At 44.6% G+C, this 15,865-nt stretch overlaps 1 protein-coding gene across 1 annotated transcript in view; it reads right to left on the bottom strand.

Annotated features, from left to right (window-relative positions):
• The window catches only part of LOC137424693 (heterogeneous nuclear ribonucleoprotein H2-like), a 34,961-nt gene that overhangs the window by 15,813 nt on the left and 3,283 nt on the right, over positions 1–15,865 (bottom strand). The window contains exons 2-6 of the mRNA XM_068112413.2: positions 10,554–10,724; positions 10,285–10,440; positions 8,508–8,651; positions 4,158–4,296; positions 79–215 (exon numbers count right to left, since the gene is read on the bottom strand). Of these exons, the coding sequence (XP_067968514.1) occupies positions 79–215; positions 4,158–4,296; positions 8,508–8,651; positions 10,285–10,440; positions 10,554–10,641 (664 nt within the window). The 5' untranslated portion in view covers positions 10,642–10,724. The remainder of the gene's footprint in view (positions 1–78; positions 216–4,157; positions 4,297–8,507; positions 8,652–10,284; positions 10,441–10,553; positions 10,725–15,865) is intronic.

Raw genomic sequence — 15,865 nt, 5'->3', positions numbered from 1 at the left:
CATGCTCTCATCTCTGCGAGCCATTTCAACACTCCACATGCACAGAAAACATGATCCAATTCTTTAGTCAGGCCTTACCTCTAAAGTTGTTGGCATAGTAACTCCCTCCACGAAACCCTGGACGGTCATAAGGTCCCCAGCGAGGGACTCCCCGTCGATACATGTCATATACTCCACGAAACTCTCCACGGCTGCACTTGAAAATCTCCACGTACCTGTGCATGCCAAAAAGGGGGGGGGGGGGGGGGGGACAAAAAGACATCTCACTTTACATTAAAATAAAAATATATATATAAAAGCCAGAGGCAGAAGCAAAATGAACTAAACACATACTAAACGACAATCAATCTTCATGAAAGCTGGAAATTTAAATCCCAATTTAGTTGCAGTGAAAGGTTTTACAAAATATTTTGTCTTTCATACGTCGACTGCTCGAGTGATTATAAAAATAAAAAAAATTGTATACAAGATCGAGGCTCATGTAAGAGCTGACATTAATCACAAAAAAAAAACTGACACATAAAACATATGATAAAGGGAGCGGGAGAAGATGAGGAGAAAGAGGGACGCACACAAGCACAACATTTGAGGGCAGGGACGTCGGGAGATCTGTGGTGGGAGGGAGAGGGCTTGGGGGGAGGAGGCATGGGAAGGAGGGGTGGGGGGTGGGAGAAGTATAAAACATGGACACTGCTAGGACTTCCACGAAAGACGTCGGTATTTCAAACAAGTGGATCTGGGGTAAATCAACGGGGGTAGAAAAGATCAAGGTTTTGGATTTGGATGGGGGAAGATAAGAGATGGTGGTGAACAGCTGTTTTAAAGACCTGGAGGGAGAAGTGGGATTGAAGAGAGTGAGGGAGTTTGTTCCAGAGGCGGGAGAAAAGAGGAATGAAAGAGTGAAGGTGAATAGAGAGTCTTGATTTAGGCAGATTAACCATAAGAGGGTTGCTGGCAGATCTTGTGCAACACCTGTAGGAATATTTGGGGGACAGAGCCCAGAGAGAGCTGGGGGAGCAAGACCGGAGAGGAGTTGGTATAAGACGGAAAGACCACCTACCTGCCTGCGGTGAGTGAGTGAAACGCCCTCGGAGTTAGCTTCATCACGGGAGATTCCAACGATTCCGAAAGCTTTGGTTTCAACAGCGTGAAGCCGAGCTAGGTGTGAGGCAGGAGCACTGGCCCAGAGGGGAGAACAGTATTCCATTGAACTGAGGATGAAAGCCTTGTATGTGGTGAGGAGCTCAGGTGTGCCCAGAAAGGACTTCGCATGACGGAGGATGCCCAGTCGGTGACTGGCTTTGGAGGCCAGGTTGGAAATGTGGTTTTCCCAGGAAAGATCATGGCAGATAGTGAGACCCAAAAGCTTGAGTGACAGAACTTCTTGGAGAGGATTGTTCAGAAAGTAGATGGGAGGGTTGTCCAGACAGTCTTTTCGGAGAGACATAGTAAGAGTGTGAGATTTCTCAGCATTGAAAGACATGTTCCACTTGTTTGACCAGTCTGTGATTTTGTCCAGGTCTGCAGTGAGTGAGGAGGCTGCAGACTGCCGATCTGAGGGATGAGGTATAGAGTGGTAGAGAGTGGAGTCATCAGCAAAGATATAGAGAGGATTTTCCAGTGTCGGAGAGATCATTGATATATATATTTTTTAAATAACCACCTTTAGAGGCCATTTTTCCCCGCAAAGCGGGGGTTGGCCTTTTTCGGGAACCGTGGTTGTTGTTGTTTTTTGGTCCCCTTTTTGAAGCAATGTTTTACGGCCGGATGCCCTTCCTGACGCCAACCCTTTTTGCCGCCTTTAACGACAACCAGGGAATTACCAGTGAACTGGTACTCAATTAGCCGACCTCGGAAGGATGACAGGCTGAGTCAACCCCCCTGGCGTAAATTCAGCGATCTACTGGGATTCGAACCCAGGATCCTAGGATCCTAAGCCGGCACCCTAGCCGCTAGCCCAACACCAGGGATCAATGGAATACTGTTCTCCCCTCTGGGCCAGTGCTCCTGCCTCACAACTAGCTCGGCTTCACGCTGTTGAAACCAAAGCTTTCGGAATCGTTGGAATCTCCCGTGATGAAGCTAACTCCGAGGGCGTTTCCACTCACTCACCGCAGGCAGATCATTGATGAAGACCAGAAAAAGCACAGGGCCCAGAACACTGCCTTGGGGAACTGCAGCCTGAACAGGAAGGGGAGATGAGAGAAATCCATTCAGAGCCACACGTTGACTATGAACAGAGAGGAAGTCCGCAAGCCATGCATGGATATTTCCATGGATACCATAGGAGGAGAGTTTGGTGAGCAGAGCGGGGTGCCAGACCATATCGAAGGCACGTGATATGTCAAGGGAGACAGCTCTGATTTCGTGTTTGGCATTGAGGACCTCCATCCATTGTTGAGACAGCAGAAGCAGCATGTCCAGAGTAGAATGACCTGGTCTGAATCCAAATTGATGATCCAAGAGCAAGCCATTGGAGAAGAGGAAGGATTTGAGATCAGAAGTGATGATGGGTTCCATGACCTTGCTGATTGTTGGGAGCAGGCTGATTGGTCTCTAATTGCAAGGATCTGTTTTTGCACCTTTTTGTGTAAAGTGGTAATAAAACAACAACACAACAGCCATTTTAAGGCCATTTTCCCTGCTAGAACGGGGGTTAGCCTTGCGGTCCCCACGACAAAGCGGTAATACACATTACACATAATAATACACATTTTGTGTGAAGCGGTAAATTGCGAAAATACACAGCTATATTTAAAAAGTTGGGACACAAGATAACTCTACCACTCAGGTTACTCCACCATTCACTCCACAATCACTCACCAAGCTAATGTGGTCTGCCCAGGAGAGATCATACATGAAAGTGAAGCCGAGAAGTTGGAGACCAAACATGTCCAGTGGCTAACCATGGAAAAAGACATGTGGGTTCGTTTGCTGATCCTTCTGGAGCAACAGGGTGAGAGTGTAAGATCTGCCAGGACTGAAGGAAGGCCGTTCCATTTATCAGACCAGCACTTAATGATTTCGAAATAAACACAGTGATACAGCTGCTGTCTGCCTGTCAGTGGGACACATAAAGCAAGAGGATACTCCAGAAAATTGGAGAAGTCATTTACGTAGATGAGGAACAAAACTGGGCCCAAAACACTACCCTGGCACAGTCCAGCCTCTCCACGGGAAGGGAGAGGAGAGAAGAAAACAGGATTTGAAAACATGAGCACTGATGCCATCTGGGCCAGTCACCAAAGCAGGGCTGAGGTTAGACACAACGTTTCTAACTTTCCTAACTTTCCTTTTCTACCTTTTTCAATCGAGGACACAAATTCCCTTACAAAAGAAAAACATGAAGACAGAGCAGGATGTGTGGGGACACGAGATCTTGAGGCTAACTACAAGTTGAGATATTCTTCCTTAGCTCAAACGAGTCTGCAGTAATACCGTTTGGAGTGGTTTGGAAGGCGGGTGGAAGAAGAGCATAAACCAGAAACGGACTTAACAAGCCACCATGACTGAGGAAGGAGACCGGTTGGAGAATCAGCCTTGAGATTTGCAAGATGACGTCTTCTGTTTGCCAAATGATGGGACACACGCCTGGTGCAAGCTTTATGGAGTGACCTAAAGTTGCCCCAAATCGGGTTAGCTTTCCATGTTGAGAAAGCAAGCTGTTTAACCACAGCAGCCTTACCACAGTTTTTGGTCTACCAGAGTTGAAAGGATAGATTGGAGAGCCACAGACCAGTGGGATAAACCTGTGCATGAGAGAAAATAGGTGTTGTAAAGGTATTGCCAAATGGGATCGATATCAGATGCTGTGAACATGGCAGCTCGATCCTCTTGCGAGAAGGCAGGTTGCTGTCCCTGATAGTTAGTCTGTGCAAATTTGTCTGTTGTCTCGTGCTCCTCCCTGCAGTCTATCAAAATCGCCACCCATTGTCATCTCATGCTTTCGCCCACACACAGCCCTTTCCTTTCCGTGAATAAACCATTTGTGCACAAAGTCTTTGTCTCCCTGTTCCTATTTGAACCCCTGTAAGTATGTGAACGTGCTGTTATCTGTCATTTCACTCTTCCATGAGCCTGGGTTTTTGTGTGCAAAAATAAATAATAACAATTAAAAAACCACCAAGACTTATCACACAAAAAGCCAACCTCCTGACCTGTGTCCCATCTTGTGCTTGTCCTTTGTTAAGGCAGCTTCAGCAGTTTCTTGCGTCACAAACTGCACAAATGCCTCTCCCGTGCTTCGTCCTTGATAGTCGAGGGGCAGCACAATGCCGTCTGGCACAATCTCATACCCTGTAAAGCATCAAAAACAACAAAAAACGGCATGTGCATACACTCCAGTGCTCAAATACACCTGGCAAGGCTTTATATTTGCACTAACATAGTTTCATTTCACATTTATTCATTTTCATCCATGAGATCACCAAATTTTTTCAAGTGGATTTTCAAACACCCAAAAAAATTTCAAGTGGACCATTTACAAGGTGCAATCAAAACGTTATATAAACAGGATACTCAAGACAGTCCAAGACACACCAACTTAAAAAAAAAAAAATAATAACAACAATAATAAAAAACTAGAACGATACTCTTCGACGACACGACTTCGACCGATATGCCTCCGCCCACATTATTACATCATTATAATACTTGTACCTAGTTTGATTTAAATTCATTCAGCTGTTCTCAAGTTATCACATTTTTACCTGATATGACCTCTGACCTTTGACCTCTTGACCCCAAAATCTAATCAGGTCATCTTTACATGATTATACATGCCTGTACCAAGTTTGAATTAGATCCCTTTAGCCATTTCAAGTTATAGACCTATTACAGACTTTGACCTTTGACCTCTTGACCACAAAATCTAACCAGGTCATCTTTACATCATTCTACATGTGTATCACATTTGGTCAGAATCCCATCACTGGTTCACAAGTTATCGCAATAACAGGATTTTTACCTAACGTAACCTCTCAACTTTGGCCTTTGACCTCGTGACCCCAACATCTAATCAGTTCATCTTTACCTCATTAAACATACCTGCACCAAGTTTGACTAAGATCCCTTCAGCCGTTCTCAAGTTATCACGGAAACGAAAATCTATCATGGACGGACGGACAGCCGGACGGACAACCTGAAAACATAATGCCTCCGGCTACTTCGTCAACAGAGGCATAAAACACAGGGCAATACTCCGGCGCTCACCTGGTAGAACAAACAGTATACTGCACTGACTAAAGGTAATTTAAACCAATTTCAATGGTTGCTCGAAGACACGGCAGCATGTAGAATCATACAAACATAATCATAATGTGTTAAACCAAAAAAAAAAAAAAAAATCTATTTTGGGGGGCAACCCCCTCACCTCCCCCAACCCCATATACCTCCTCAGACCCCAATTTTTCTAATTCCTTGAACAAACATTGGTACATCATGGGTGATTAAGGTTGTGGTGAAATTTCATCGAAATTGCATGTGTAGTTTCTGAGAAGAAAGCAAATACCTATTTTGGGGAGCAACTTACGTAGATGAGGATTTGCCATTGCAAATCCCCACGCTTTCCACCGAAACCAAAGTTGAAAGATGGCAAAACGTTACACCAGGAATGATGCAATACCAAATTTGAGTTTCAAAAAAAAATTCCCGTTTTGACGCCTGTGAGTCCCCAAGTCACCACCCCTGGAGCATGAACCGGGGATGAAATAGATATTTTTTTAAACGTTACATATTTCATGCATCCCCCGGTGTTGATTACATATACAAAGTTTCATAAATAAATGGTTTAAAATGTGTCCGTAATTGTATTTTGTTTTTGTATTTGACCTTTTGACCCTACCCCAGGGGGCTGGGCCAAAATGATACTGCTCGTGCAGCACCTTCTTGCCATGTGGTGATCATAACTACCATGTTTGGTGAATTTCTGCACAACCGTTTGGAGGAGATAGCGTGACGGACAGACCGAATGACAAACAGACAGACAGGACACGATTACAATATCCCCCCGTTTATTTCAAAAAGCATAACAACTCTATTTTTATTAAATACATACATAACTAGTCTATTTTACACCCGTTACCTCTGATCACCGTTCCCACGATAACTTCAACGAAATTATACCCACTGTGTAGGCTTAGATGTCGGCCAATAGTTTCCTGATATTTGTATGCTTTATCTGGGATACAGTTCAGCTCCTGGTGATATATTTATAGTGCTTATAGTAACGTGCAAATCACAACTTTTAAACTCAGTCATTTATCACTAGCAGAGTACCCACCCCACAGGTGATCTTGTCCCAAGCATGCAACACATTCTTCTGACACATACCTTTATTTGGGCGGTGTATAGGCAGCTGACAGCTCGCTACCGAAAATAATAAAAACAACAACCCGCGTTCCATGCATGAAGCAAAATCATGCCTACACTGCTTATAATTCAAAGCACCTCACTCCCCTAGAAAACATGGGGACAGGAATACTGTACTGTAAAGGATGGGGACTTGTAATGCCCTCTCCCACCTAGAACGGCACTGTACAATACACATTTACATGAATAATTTGCTCCCGCCCCCCCCCCCCCCCCAAGACCACCAGCGAAGATGAGAAAACACCCCTCTACACCAATTGGGGTCATATTGATCCTATGTAGCAAATCTGGATGTAATTGGTCTAGAACTAGAACACGAACACGAACACGAACGCACACACACACAGGATTAAGCATGGTACAAATCGAATCACGAGTGAAACAAGTTCCATCAGCATGTTGGTGCTGGAAAAATAAAATTATTCACTTCCACTTCCTCGAATACATTTTGGAATATTTCATGTCCAATAAAATAATATCACAAAAATAAGTAAAATCATATCAAAAATAATACATAACATCTTTCTTGTGATAATTGATGAATCAAAATCAGAGATGTGTGTTTTTTATAAAACTAGCAACAGTACCCGCCCTATGGGCGGGGCTTCAATTGGGAGGCCCAAATGAAAAGGCAAAATATCAGAAATTGAAGGCTTTTTTTATTTTAAACGATTCATATAAACATCCGTTGAATCATATCACACGCAAATCATCAAAATCGAAACAGGACATGGGGCCCATTTTGAAAAAAGATTGAATCCTGCAAAACGGAAGCGGCCGTTGCACGTCTTTCTCAGTCGCACGTTTATGTGTGAAGAGTGCGCGACGAATCTGTAACACGGAAGCGGCCGCTACACCTGTTTCTCAGTCGCTTTGCACACGCTGCCATGTTACTTTGGAGCCGCACGTTTATATAGGAAGAGTTCGTCAGGAGTCGATCTACTCTCTTCTGGTACGTAGAATAAACAGTATTTGTAGAATTTCAACAAAAGCCACATCACTGTTCATATCGGTAAATATTATTCCATCGTGTTTGGAAAAACTGGAAAACTTGGAAAAACAATATAGCCTATTTTACTCCCAGGGGTCCCAAAATATCGTTGCGATCGGTTGAGCCGTTTTTGCGGTACCTTCGAACGGATGGACGGACATTTGGTGAATTATAGTAAGATAACATGCTTGACACGATAAATATGAAATGAACCACCTTTGGAGGCCATTTTTCCCCACAAAACAGGGGTTGGCCTTTTTCGGGCACCGTGGTCCCCTTTTTGAAGCAATGTTTTATGGCCAGATGCCCTTCCTGCCGCCAACACTGTTGGTCGCCTCTTGTGACACACAGGGAATTACCAGTGAACTGGTACTCAAATTGCCGACCTCAGAAGGATGACAGGCTGAGTCAACCCCCCTGGCGTTAATTCAGAGATCGACCGGGATTCGAACCCAGGATCCTAGGATCCCAAGCCGGCACCCTAGCCGCTAAGCCAACAGCAGGCCTTGGCGAGATAAATATGGATAGGCCAAAATGCATGTGTACTCAACCGTGGCTTGCACACAACATGGGTTACATTTAAGTACGATAACACGACATGAACAACAAGCATTCTGAGTATTGCGCTGCAATACATGTCCCCTACCGGCAGTCTGTCGTCCGGAAAACTGTTGGGGAAATTACCAAAGTTCAAAGTGCCATAACTTTGTCACAAATGATAGAAACGTCGTGAAGTTCGAACTTGATCTGTAACTTATCATGAGGAAACCATGTACCAAGTTTGAAATCATTAGCATTAAGAGTTTAGAAAAAAGGTCCGGAAAACTGTTCTTTGCGTGACGGACTGACTGACAGACGGACAGACGGAGGGACGGAGTGCAAACCTATAGTCCTCTCCGGTGTACACCGGAAGGGGATTAATAAAACAAACTAAAACACGCACTCGCACAATGATCCTTCTTGTTGCCAACATTCCAACGCAACTTGCATGATAACTTTGAGAGCTATTGCGACAATGAGGACGCATATCATGCCATCTTGTCTGTATAGCACAGTAGAACAATTATTTACAACATTATTATGCACAATATATTTTAGAGAATGCCACAACGATGACACTGAAAATAGACAGCCTCGTCATACCTACCGACAAAAAAGTTAAGTATGTCTTCCTTGGTGCATCCAAATGGAAGTCCACGGAGGCGCACACAGCCCTCTTGGTTATACTCCTGGTAGTTTGGGCCACTGTGGTTTAACGCCCATTGCATCTCACTCAGCTTAGAACGGAACACTGGAAATACAACAGGATTTGGCATTCAAAAGAGAAGCAATGGCAGAACATGGTGCGATATCCGTAAGTGAAAAAATAGTAATAAAGAGGTTCGGCATTCAAGCATGAAAAAGTAGGCCTTTTCTTCATTCGTCGTTCAAAATAACTCGAATGTAGTGCATTGATTTCTCCTCCCCCCTCCCCGCCCCCTCCCCCCACCCCCCCGCCCCCCCTGGACGGCCCCTCCTGTAGTGTTGTAATACATTTCCATGGATTTTAGAGTCAGCACTGCTCCTCCAGAAATGTAGAATTACCACGTAACTGAGCTTTGCATCTGCAATGAGGGTCAAAACAGCAGCGACTCAGAAACTCTCGATAAAAGACTGAACAGGACTCGGATGATGGGATACAACTTAGAGCGTTGAGGAAATGTGCCAAAACATCAGTTTTCCTGTAAGTCTTTGTAGATATTTTTGTACATTTATTCACTGATGAAAAGTTAAAATGCACCAATAATTTTATGGTTATATTAACAAAGCCCCCTTCTTCCTGGTTGCCACGTTTCAAGAGGGCCCAACGTTCACGTACAGCATTGCACAATGCAATGAAAACATTTTTGGAATGTACACACGACAACATTGTGAAATAACAACTGGTGTATCAAGGTTTTCATTAAACTTTTACAGTTGATGGCTGAGTTCGTTAAAGTAGACGTCTGTGATTTCGTCAAAGAAGACTGTACGAATAAACCGAGGCTAATTCCTTACTCCCGCGATAATTAGTACACCACTTCTCATCGAGTCATCCATGAACCACACACCACTTCAATCCAGTAACTTTGCAGCCACGACAAATGGATTGCAGTGTTACAATTACATTTACGATATTATTATTGAGGTTATTATTACAAAAATGATACTACTGTAATAAGAAACCTGGGCTAATTTGTCTGAAGCGGCCTGAAGGTGAGGCATTAAGGCATGAAGCCTAAGGTCTATTCACACTGTCGCTGGAGGAGCCGTAACGCCGATGCTTTCGATATTTGGTGGTCATTTTAACAATCGGCTTGTTTGTGTTTTACACTGAATGAAAAACGTTACTGTAGAGCTTGGCGATTGTGATATATGACAGGTTCGACGATATGTTCGGCTAAAACAGAATAGAAATCAAAATGGCGGAGTTTGGAGTCAGCCATCGTATGCCGTAATGATATCGCATCACCCCTGTCATGTGACCAGATCCTCAGCTCTGATTGGTGTACGTTTGTGAGAGAGATGCATACATACACTGTTCTCGACTGCTTTGCCCTATGGTGTACGCCGTTAAAAAAAAAAAACTCACTCTGGACAGGTACGATCGGAACTAATTCAGAGCCAAAGTACTGCTAAACTACAAGTTCATTTTCCGATTCATGTTCCGATTTGAGCTCAACATACAACATTCAATTTAAATAGAGTTGTTTCTCGATCATAGACAGACAAAGTGAACCAATTGCTTAATTCCGCTTTTTGCTTCACGTGCATGTGGTACGAAACATATCTTCCAATATGATTGTTCTACAAATAATATTTTTACAATCTCTTCCAAGAGCCTTAGAAAATGTTTGGGGTTGCAGAGATTGGTGAAAGGGGGGAAGGGGAGGAGTAAACCTTACCCTCCACATAACGATGACCCATGGTCTTACGATGCTTGTCCAAAGCCTTCTTAAGATCCTCCTCGGATTCAAACTGAATGAAAGCTTCACCAGTTGGCTTACCATCACGAGTGAATGTGAACCTGATTCCGGAGGTCCCTTTCACAATCTTGCTTCCTGCAAAAACACCAGCAGAATGGCATAATTGCTCAGGAAAAGAAGATCAAAACGTGCAAATGCAGAAACCAGTAAAAAAAAGTTTCAATCGCCAGAGTAGCAATAAGAAGTACCTGAGAAAAACTCGATCACTTCATCGTGAGTGCAGGTCCAAGGGAGTCCTCGTACGCGTACCACGAAGCCCTCGTTTTCGGTCGACATGACGGCTCACGACCTCTTCTCCTCTCCCTCCCCGTCTTAGCACCCGATCCCGCTCCCGTCCCCAAACACACCCCGCCACTCCCCTAACAGCCACACGACCATCCCACCCACCCACCCACATCAGGCCCGGCAGTTCAGCACATCTCACCCGTAGCCTTGACATTGCCTGAAGCTTAATAGCAGGCAGGGCAGCACAAGGTGGCTGTGCGCAAGCAGGTACATGGGAATAAAATTGTGTGCGCCTAATTCCCTGGATTGCTCAAATATCAAAAACGAATGGTTTGGAAAAAACGGAGGGAATCTATGTAATTGGGAAGCACTAGGAGTTGGGAAGTTATTGGGAAGAGGGGGGCAAAATAAATATATAAGAAACAAGGTGGGGGTGGTTCGGAGTTCTGCCATTTTTGGGAGCAAAATATATGGATGATCCAAATCCGGACTTGGTCGAACAGTCATTCCATGCCAACCCACCTAACTTTCCAAAAGTTCTCCAAGTGACCATCTCATATATTGATGAAAAGAAGACTTCTAAAAATAAATAAATAATTCAGCACTACACTCCAAATGCTTTACAGGTTTACAGGGTTATGATATGTGTCCCATAAAAACATGGCACCATTCTGAAAAAGCTTTCGACTTGCAAACATGATCTGTTTTATTGCCATTTTGGAGGACTCAAACTCTCCCCGAGTGAATTTGTCAGAATGCGCTCTCAAGAACAGCATAAAATTTGCCATTTGAGTTACAGGAATCTCAAAACAGACCTTTTGTCTTAAGTTGTTGGATTTCAGGGATTTGGGAGTTTACCCGGTGAGCATCTAAGTGATCAGAGAAATTCCATCTCTTTACCAATATTTTGTATAGGTACAGTAGAACCTCTTATCTGAAATGGTTAGGAGCAAGGGAGTTCCGGATAAACGATATTTCCAGTTAACGGACGTCGTGGTTAATTTTAAAATAAAGACTTTTTCTATTGGATGGGGAGGAGGGGCGGGCGACGGAGGAAGGGGAGGGGATGGGGGGAAGGGGGGAGAAGGGGAGGAAGGGGAGGGGGAGAAGGGGAGGAGAGGGGGAGAAGGGGAGGGGAGGGGGAGAAGGGGAGGGGAGGGGGGGCAGGGGGAGAAGGGGAGGAGAGGGGGAGAAGGGGGGAAGGGGAGGGGGGAGAGGAGGAAGGGGAGGGGAGGGGGAGAGAGGGCAGGGGGTAGAGGGGGCAGGGGGGAAGGGGGAGGGGGAGGGGGAAGGGGATGAGAGGGGGGAAGGGGAGGGGAGGGGGGGGAAGGGGAGGGGAGGGGGGGAAGGGGGGGAAGGGGAGGGGAGGGAGGGGAAGGGGAGGGGAGGGGGGGGAATGGGAGGGGCAAGAGGGGAGGCAGGAGAGGAAGGGGGTTCATATATATGCTGGTGGGTGAATGGGATGAATGTGGCGTTCATCGCGTTTCTGAGTTAAGTGTGATGCCGATCAGGAAGAAGAAGAAGCCGTACTACCAACTTCGTACACTTTTTTTTTTTCTTTTTTTTTTTGTATACTGAATCGAGGCTCGTGAAAGAGCTAAAGAGTTCACGTGAAATCCGTGAACTTCCGGAATCGTTTGATTTATTTGTATTCAAATGTCTGGTGATTGTTTTGTATTTATTTATGCGAATGTGCACTTGTATATAACTGTCATTAATTTTAAAAAGCTTAGGCACTACCGAGCAATTTTTTTTTTTTAACTCCAAAAAAACCATCTTTTTTTTTCAACTTTTTTTTTTGTCTAAAACACTCCCAGGCACTCACTGATGAATCTCTGAAAGTTTGACGAAGATCCGTTCAGCCATCTCTGAGAGAAATGGCAACACACAGACACACACACAGACAGACAGACATCTCTCTTATATAGTAGACGCGCTTCGCTGTGTGACGACAGTGGCAGGCTCCGGCCAACTAAGCTATGAAATAAATATAGGACTGCATTATCTCAGACGACGCTGTGCTAAATAAATAAATGTGTTTAATATTAAGACATTGTGATTAGATCATTTGGGGTTACAGATACGGATAGACATTTCGAAGGCAGTGATGTGTTTCTCCAAGTTATTTTCTAAAGGAGCCTCTCTGCTCACCCATAATAGAATTTTCAGGAAAGAAAAGGTTGTAGTTGTAGCTCAGACCTCTGTTGATTTGGGGAACCCCCCTAGGAGCTCCCTGATCTGAAATTTAAAAAAAGTCTAAGACCGAGTGATCCTGTGGACTATCGAGTAGAAAGGCTGTATCGGGTTTCAGAACAATCAGTTGGCAATAATGGACGAGAATGAATCCGGAGTTTCAGGGGGCAATCGTCTCTGTATGCGTTTGTGTGCCGTGCGCGCGTGTCTGTGCGTGTCTGTGCGTGTCTGTGCGTGTCTGTGCGTGTCTGTGCGTGTCTGTGCGTGTCACAATGCCTATTCAGTGCATATAGATTAAAAGTTAATTATATCACGTCTGGTATGGAATATCACTTGTGGGAAGTTCGGATTGGTATTCAGTGAATCGCATAATTTTCATTAAGAAACGTTAATCATAATTAAATTCCCTACCGGTCACAAAACTTGATTTCTAAGCATATTTTGTTTAATGGCCCCATAAAATAGTTTGTGTATTGTGTACGAATTCTTGGAAGACCACATGGCCTAAAAATATCATCTATTGTCATCAATAGCTGTACTAAAGGCAGATTATTGACTCTTACTGGGCTTTGAGACATTACACTACACGACTACAGCATAACCAAACCTGTTTTTGTGAAAAGTCTAAACTCGATTTTAAAGAGGTAAAAAAAAATCAAAGTTCTGGACTTGTGTTTATGAAGCCTGGATTCAACTGAGTGTGCAATTTATAAACGCTGACCCGGAAGTGCTCCCGTACCAGTGACATCATTTGATGGAATCCCCAGCAACTTCAGATTGTAATGACAGAGATCGTAGCTCAGGCATGTCTGTCTATGTGGGCATCACCGGAGGATAGTGGTGAGTCCGTTTGCCTGTCCAAGTCCAAGGTCCACCACCACCACCACCACACAAATGTCCTTTTGAGGCCCCAGGCTCTGCTTGATGTAATGCCGTCACTTATGTGATGGATTTGTGTGTTTGTTGAGATGCGCTTATCTAAGGTGCAAGATCAAATCCTCCACAAAATGAAGGAAGAATTGTACATAAAAGGAGGAGGGGTGATAGCTGGGTCTGTATGAGACATCATGTTGTAATAGGGGACAGTATCGATTGCATTGTCCCACAAAGCAAAGCTCGTTGGGTGCTTGGAATCCCAATTAGATCGTTTCAGAGGATGCAGTCTCTCCATCTTGGCTTTCAAATCACGTGTGGGTCGCACAGGGTCATCTTTCCCCTACATCTGATATTTAACATCGACCTTCGCTCGTGGTGAACCCTTGGATTTTAAAGTAGGGACCAGCTACCAATTCTTATGGAAAATCGTGAGGATTGGAAGAAACCCATCAATACCCACGTTCACTTAAACAGATGATGTGAAGACACACACACACACACACACACACACACACACACACACACACACACACACACACACACACACACACACACACACACACACACACACACACACACACACACACACACACACACACACACACACACACACACACACACACACACACACACACACACACACACACACACACACACACACACACACACACACACACACGAAGGATGTACAGTACTTGCTGAATATATAACTTGGCTTTGGAAGCTTCAAGTTTCCCCACGCCCCCTCCCAGCTGCCTTCACCCCTCCTCCCACCCCACGCCACACCATCTGTGTATTTGACTCACCCAATGCAGCGACTGAGACAGGTGAGTATATGTGAGAACTAAGGCTGCTTAAAAAAAAAAAATCCTGTTTATCATCGCCGCCCGCCCCATAAAAGTCGTCCGCCCCTAAATTATTATTATTATTTTTTGCTCGCAAAGTCAGTAAAATCCGTTCCCGCTCAGTGGAACAGGTTCGAATTTTGTATGTGCTCACGTACTGTCTGAGCCAAGTTACATGTGTGCGCCAGTTTCACAGAAAATGCCGTTCGTTGTTTGCCAAATTCGGCGAACGCCCAATGTTCTAAAGGCCTGGGTTGGTGTCAAAGTGCCAGAAAATATCACTCTAGACGAACTGTATTATGAGCTCGTGGCGGGAACGCTTGATGGTAAGAAATACAAGCGTTACGCCTAGGTCCCCCGTTAGTGAAGTGATGTGAGTTGACAAAGTGGAAGACGCAGAAAACATGCTATGATATGATATTTCGCTCACAAGGTTCAGACATACATGGCCGCGGCCATCTTGGATTTTGACGTGGCGACCCAATTTTCAATGGCGTTCTTCCTTATGCCGAGACACACCAGATTAGAAGTTGGTACTTCGCTTATTTTTCAAGATATTCCGCTCACAAGGTTCACACATACAAGGCGGCGGCCATCTTGGATTTTGACGTGGCGACCCAATTTTCAATAGCCTTCTTCCTTGTGCCTAGATACACCCAAACACCAGACTAGAAGTTGGTACTTTCCTTATTTTTCGCGATATTTCGCTCACAAGGTTCAGACATATATATGGTGGCGGCCATCTTGTATTTTGACGTGGAGACCCAATTTTCAATAGCGTTCTTCCTTATGCCGAGATACACCCACACACCAAATTAGACGTTGGTACTTCGCTTATTTTTCAAGATATTCATCTCACAAGGTTCAGACATACATGGCGGCGGCCATCTTGGATTTTGACCTTGCAACCCAATTTTCAATAGCGTTCTTCCTTATGCCGAGATACACCCACACACCAGATTAGAAGTTGGTACTTGGCTTATTTTTCAAGATATTCATCTCACAAGGTTCAGACATACATGGCATCAGACATACATGGTGGCGGCCATCTTGGATTTTGACATGGGTTGCACCCACACACCAAATTTGAATGCGGTCCTTCGCTTACGCACGCACGCACATACGCCGCACGCAAACACGCACGCCCGGACGGACGGACGGAGGGGAAAACCATAGTCCCCCTTTCGCTACGCTGTGCGACGGGGTACAATAACCGTTTTAATGTACATTGTTGTTGTTGTTGTTGTTGTTGAATATTTAGTGTGTGCGGGTTTTCCCCCTCACTCGCCATTTACGTGGACCGCAAGGTTTTGCTTCTGACAAATGGGGTGTGCGCTTGCTTATTTTATTCATAAAGAATG

This window comes from Myxine glutinosa, chromosome 4, assembly GCF_964187855.1.
Source record: "Myxine glutinosa chromosome 4, kmMyxGlut1.1, whole genome shotgun sequence".
NCBI lineage: Eukaryota > Metazoa > Chordata > Myxini > Myxiniformes > Myxinidae > Myxine > Myxine glutinosa.
Note: the sequence above shows the minus strand (reverse complement) of the source record. Positions and strands in the feature narration are given on the sequence as shown.